The 6,385-nt window shown below is 41.2% G+C and overlaps 1 protein-coding gene across 6 annotated transcripts in view; it reads right to left on the reverse strand.

Annotated features, from left to right (window-relative positions):
* The window catches only part of LOC146965274 (phospholipid-transporting ATPase IH-like), a 38,387-nt gene that overhangs the window by 10,528 nt on the left and 21,474 nt on the right, over positions 1-6,385 (reverse strand). For all 6 annotated transcript variants that reach the window (XM_085764405.1, XM_085764403.1, XM_085764406.1 and 3 more), the window contains exons 15-23: positions 6,253-6,385; positions 4,724-4,795; positions 3,817-3,890; positions 3,580-3,683; positions 2,532-2,713; positions 1,869-2,102; positions 1,047-1,227; positions 826-928; positions 250-395 (exon numbers count right to left, since the gene is read on the reverse strand). In XM_085764405.1, the coding sequence (XP_085620531.1) occupies positions 250-395; positions 826-928; positions 1,047-1,227; positions 1,869-2,102; positions 2,532-2,713; positions 3,580-3,683; positions 3,817-3,890; positions 4,724-4,795; positions 6,253-6,385 (1,229 nt within the window). The remainder of the gene's footprint in view (positions 1-249; positions 396-825; positions 929-1,046; positions 1,228-1,868; positions 2,103-2,531; positions 2,714-3,579; positions 3,684-3,816; positions 3,891-4,723; positions 4,796-6,252) is intronic.

The following is a 6,385-nucleotide window of genomic DNA, read 5'->3' on the forward strand; positions in this document are numbered from 1 at the left end:
ACAGAGCTGGCCTGCCAAAAGGAAAAAATGAATCAGTTGGCAGGGCACTGCTTTCTGTGGAAGCCGCCCACACTGATCATCGCGGCCATGAATCCAGGAGAGGATGTTGCACCAGGGATTCATGAATCCAGTAATCTGTCAGAGTCGCTGAAAAATCTGCTTCTTTGTAACTCGGTGTTTCACTGGGAATTACGATAAAGTGATTAAAACGTGTGAGCCACTGGAGTACACAAAGCATTTGTCTAGTACCTTGTAGAAGAAGTACTGAACAAGCTCAGCAATTCGGATGTAGTAGTAGTGGCCGTGGACGAGCAGCATCTTTTTCAGGTGTTTGAACTTCGGGATGGCGTAGTCGCTGTTCCTCGCCGCCTGTCGGCCCTCTTTACCCATGATGCCTGAGGGAAGAAGAGAAGTCGTTGGATACAATCTGATCGGAAATGCAACAAAGCCAAAAGTGAGTCATTGCTTTTTTATTGGCTTAAATTGTAAGGTATATTTGAGCTTTTTTTAAAGGTAAGTTGTTTAAAGCTTATTGATGATTTATACATTTAATTTAAAGTGAAGTTTTCCATTAAATAGCACTACTATGTTTATTATTGGAAATATCTTAATATAAATGTAAATGTAATCTACTGAATAAACAATTTCAGATATTCTTGTGTTTGTTTACTCTGAGTAAAAAAAGCCATTTGGCTCATACAGCCTCATCAGATTTCTTCTACTGAAGCTTTGTAAATCGTCTCAGTCTCGACCAGAAACGTCTTTCATATTTTAATGGATGATTTAGCAAATGTTCCACTAATTAGAGGAGTGAAATCAGCTCACCAATGCCCACATGTGCTTCCAAGATCATGCTGACATCGTTGGCTCCATCACCGATGGCGAGGGTTATGGGGTGCTCCTTGGACGCTTTAATTAGCTTGACGATCTACAGAAAACAAAAAAATCCCATTTCAATCAGTACAACTGTTTGTCACTTGGGAGGGTGCCTGGAGCCCACTGGTTGAAAAAAAAAGAAAAAAAAAAGGGAAGTGCAGTTCTGTCACCTGTGCCTTCTGCAGTGGAGCCATGCGACAGCAGAGCACGGCGCTACAGTTACGACAGATCTCCAGAAAGATCTCTCTGTAGTTGCCGTGGCCGCCTGCACCCTCCTGGTGAGACTTTAATACCGCAGACAGAGTGGCCCCATCGATGATCAGCCCAAAGTCCAGGCAGTCCACTGACAACCTGGAAGAAAAGATCACAGAAGTCTTGAAAAGGAAGATTTATGTGCATAACAACCATCCAAAAGGAAAGATAAAAGCAATAATATACTGAGAGTAATTGTCATGAAGCATGTGAAACAACCAAATGCACCTAAATTAAGAGTATTGGAATTAACAACAGAACAAAGTTTAGAGATTTATAAATAGGGAACAAACACATATTTGGAATAAGCTATACTGTAAAGAAAGGCTGATCAAAACAATGGAAATATTTAATCAAAATAAGGAGGTGAACTAAGTGGTCCTCCTCCCAACACTAACACTCACAAGCACACATACACACAGATACATGAACATGCATACTGTACATGCACCACCCCTTTTACATCTACCCATAGATATTATTTAGTTATTTAAATTAGATATTATTTATAATTAGTTTATTTCATTTTATTTAATTATATATATATATTTTTTTGTTAATTTACTTTCTTTGAGATCTTTATTTGGGAAATGCCTCAGTTTGACTCGTGTATATGACTGATTAAGTTTGTGAAGGCAAGAAGCTTTGCAATAAAGTATTTTTTTTAAAAACAACCATTTGTATACGAGTCTGCTGTGAATGTGTGATATTGTGTGATACACTCATGCAGCATCTCATACCCAGAAATGGAGCGCTGTCTGAGAACGGTCCGGTTCAGTTCGAACAGAACGTCGTGCAGACTCTGCTCTTCCGTGCGTTTCTTGGTCAGCTCCAGGATCTGCGTGCTGCGACGGAACAGCTTACTGGCGTAGCAGGTAGCCGCCGCCGTCTCCATCTTGTCTCCCGTCAGGACCCAAACTTTCATCCCGGCCTTGTGCAGCGACTCGATGGTGTCTGCAGCTTTTTCCTGGAGCCTGCGCGTCAATAAGTCAATGAGAGTTTCAGCCTCCAGTCGGGTAGGTTAAAACATCCATCAGAACTTCAATCAATTACCAACTGGTGACAACTTATCGACGCGTGACCACCCCTGTCTCTGCTCATCACCAGTTTATCTATTAGGAACTCAAACTGTCAGTCAGCTGGGGTCAATACTGAGGTCTGCTCTGTCAGAGGACAAACACATTTTGCATCACAGCGTCGTGAAGAAAAGGAGCAGTTTTAGCATGAACACTAAGTCACCCGTCTGAGCCGAGGCTGAGTCTTTTTTGGCCTCGTGCGTCACGACAATACTTTGAAGATGACTTCATGACTCATTAATCTTCCCTTCTGTCTCCCCGCTTTTAAATCCTTCCCTTCCTCTCTCCCCCTCTTTTCTTTCTCTCTCTCTCTCCATGGTGACCAACCTGTCCTCCACTGCTGTTGCACCCAAAAGCACAAAGTCTCTCTCGATGATGTCATAGGCCTGTGCCAGCCGCTGCTCCCTGTCCTGCAGGGCCATCTTGGCGTCGTTCAGGTGATGACATGCCTCCTGGTACTCTGACTCCGACAGCCTCCGATAGGCCACGCACAGAGTCCGCAGCCCCTCCTGGTGTCACAGTGTGGAGAGAGATTAAAGAGAGCCATGTTATCATGAAAGTCATGTGACCTCTTCCCCTGAGTGTGTTATTGTTAGATTAATATGGGCTTTGGAAAAGAAAATACACAGTGCCAGCACTTTAATATTATGGTTCTTTTAGATCTGTGCAACAAGCTGTAAACACAACATTGGATGTATTATGAAGTTGTAACAGCAGCATTAGTGTTTGTTTGTTGTTGCGCTCACCTAATGAATGTTAGTTCAATGTTCAATCTCCAATAAGCTTTGCTTTGGTTTTCAAAACTCCTGAGGGAAACATCTGGTTCATTAACCACTAAATGTTTCGGCATGTTAGTCGCTAGCTCCGTCTGCTATTTGCTGCTCAGCAGGGAGAATACAGTTGAGTTTCAGATCGGACGTTGAGGTCAATCAGAGCAGTAAGACTAAACCAAGACAGTAAAAATGTGGGCTGTAAACCAAAAGCTGCTAAAACAACGTCGTAAACCAGAGTGGGAACTGCAGACTGTCATAACTCTCTTTGGTTTTAGCAATCAGCTACCAAAGTCAATCAATCAGCTCATTGCTAATATACTGATATTGATTTTCTTCAAACTGCTGATAGATGCCTTTTACTATGATTTTAAAAAATGAAATGTGCATTTAAATTGAGCTCCTAAAGTGTTTAATGTTTTGCTGAATTTAATTCTACGCAGTGTTATGAGTCCCTGAGCCATTTTTATGAACCTATATTTATGAAAAATGATTTTCATATGAGGCAGAAGCTCATAAGGATGCATTATAATGCCGTGTTTATGCTACAGCTGGACTGATATGATGTATTATGTTTTGACACTGGTTAAACTTTGCACACTTACTACAGCATTCTGCTCCACCCGCGCTTTCACCTGCTCCACCTTCCCAGACACCACCCGTGGGAAAATGGATGAGTCTGCACCCTTACAGAAGAGCAGGTATTCTCCTGATGGTGCAACAACAACAACAACAAAATTAACAAACTGCAAAACCGTGCTCATGTCTGAATGTGGATTCATAAAATGTTTTAACGTAGCTCTGATCTCTGCCTCACTGCTGTGTCACAGTGAACATCTTACCTGAGCTTGACTTAACTATGACACTCATTCTCCTCCTGACAGAGTCGAAGTTCAGCACATGGAGCAGCAGAAACCTGGAAAGGAGAAAGCAGAGGGTTGTCTTTATGCTCATTCTCTATCTTAAGTCTTGCAAATTAAGTAAAATATCACGTGCATACTGGTTTTGAATGGACCCTTGTGTGTTGATGTGACAAAGACAACCAGGTATTGTTTATAGGGAGGTTTTGATCCGACTTTCTGGCTTCAAATGCCACATTCACTATCTGTCTGCAGATGAATTATGTTTGATGGCCTTTTATGTAACTCAGAGGAAATAACTCCCTGAAGTAAAGGCTGAAAATCTCAGATTGAGGTGCGATACTTTAGTCAAGTACACTGTAGACTGATGTGGTCGTTTTGTGCAGGTTCATATTCCCTCTAAAGGGTTAAAAACAGAAAGTGTGAGAACCCTTTGCCTTCCTATCGCATCCTGAGTGTTCACATCACTGGATACAACCCCCTCCCCTCTCCAGCTCCCCTGCTTCCTTAAAATAGCTCACTATTGACAGGCCACTGCAGAGAGTGATGGAGGGAGAGGACGGTTACATGAACGCTTCCTACGGATCACAACATTAGACACTTTCCACAGAAAAAACGCCCTCTAATTGAATCTTGCTGTCTTTCATTCTTCCACATCAGTCGGAGCATTTTTGATCTGATTGAGCAGTTTTCTAAAAACATCCCTCTGCCTCAGTCTTTTGTGGTTGTGTTTTTTTTTTTTTTTTTTTGCAATCTCTGTCCAACATGAAACACAATCCGAAGGCCTTTTCCCTCCAGGCAGATGATGTATGACCGCAGCTCCCATCAACCGACTTACTCCTGCTTTATCTCCTGTGGTGTAACCACAACAGACACTTAGCGGACCAACCTTTCAATCTCGTCGTCTTTGTTGAGGATCTCCATGTAGTTGTCTTTCAGCCTCAGATAGGTGTAACCCAGCCTGGAAACAAGAGGGACAGAAAAAAATGATTCATATCAGTGTGACAGTGAGGTATCCATATACATATGCAGTAGTACTCATATCCATCACACTTGGAAAGGCTGCAGGTGTTGTGACGCATTCGGTGTAACAGGAGCACAGTTTGCACGTACGCCGCCTGCGTCGCTTTACATCTGTGAAAGTGATATCAGAGAGCGAGCTGCACATCTTTCTAAGAGCTATGTTCAGACTCAAAACAGTAATGTGTGTTTTCCTTTTTCCTGCAGTAATCAAGTCTTCCTCCTTCTCAGGCATTGAGGTAAAGGGAAGTAGTTTACCGGAGGTGCTCTTTCTTAATTGACTGAAACCTTTTATTACCAGGCTGTGTTGCAGCAGAAGTTGAAACAAGACCAACTTTTTTTTTGATTGTCCTTTTTGCCAGCAACACAGTGGTCTCACTGAAATCAATGAAGGGACTGTGTTATTGACACCGACCTAATGACAGTCTAAACACTACAGAAGACGAACTAGGCCAAACTTCAAGGATAATTTTGTTTGCGTAGGATCTTCACTCCATTACACTGAATTCAAACTGAAAGGATGTCCTTTAGTGCTATAATTTAGCCTAACCAGTGTTTAAAAGAGGTGTTTTATTATAGGTGGCTTTAGTGTAGGGCCATCCACCCCTTATTTTGGTACAATGCAGACAAATGATTATCTTAAAGTGGAAAAACATATGGGAAAACAGTATAATTTTCATGCCTGATATAATTGCTCTATTTTAAATGTGTAATTAAGTTTTTATTAACATTATTCTGTTATTTTATATCTTTTTTTACTATGTTTTAGTTATTAGTTATGTCTCCCTTTCTGTTTTACTTCTTTTTATACCTGTTTTAATTCTTTCTCTTATCTGTTTTTAAATAATGTTTGCTTTTAATGTTCTCATTTTGCTAATATGTAAAGCACCTTGAGTTGTCTTGTTGCGGAAATGTGCTATACAAATAAACTTGCCTTGCCTTGTCAAAATATAGACACCTTATCATCATTACTCAAAAGATATTTCCAAAGACCAAGGATGACACATATTTACAACCAAAATTAAATAAATAAATACAACATCAAAATGATGCTGTGAGCAAAATAAAATCGGTTCTAAGACTGAACCGAAGTCAAAAGCCCCCTAACAAACAAAAAACAAAAAAATAAAGAAGTGAAAATGGCTGCTTGGCATGCCTGGCAGTATGTTGCACTCACATCGATCTACACTCCTTTCACTGTTTATCTTGTGAACGCAAACACTCTCAAAAAGATAAAGAGAGACGGGACTTTTTTTTTTGCATTTGCAATCTGCTAAAATGCAACACAACCTAAAGCAACACTGCTCTGGGACAGTGCATAATTAAATGTAATTACATTGAGTTAGCTTATAGCTCATTTGCATCTACTTTGAGAACTTTGTGAATTTGTGCGTTTACCTTTTCATTCCCTCCACCAGAGCCACCTCATCCGGCGAGGAGGAAATGTAGAAGGAGGTGGGCTTTCCCTGGTGGATGCCTCTCTTGATGCCGTCCACCGTCTCCTCCTCCTTCACCTGCACCGTGTGGCACA

This window comes from Trachurus japonicus, chromosome 21 (assembly GCF_045865225.1).
Source record: "Trachurus japonicus isolate A0001 chromosome 21, Traja_1.0".
In the NCBI taxonomy this organism is placed as follows: Eukaryota; Metazoa; Chordata; class Actinopteri; order Carangiformes; family Carangidae; genus Trachurus; species Trachurus japonicus.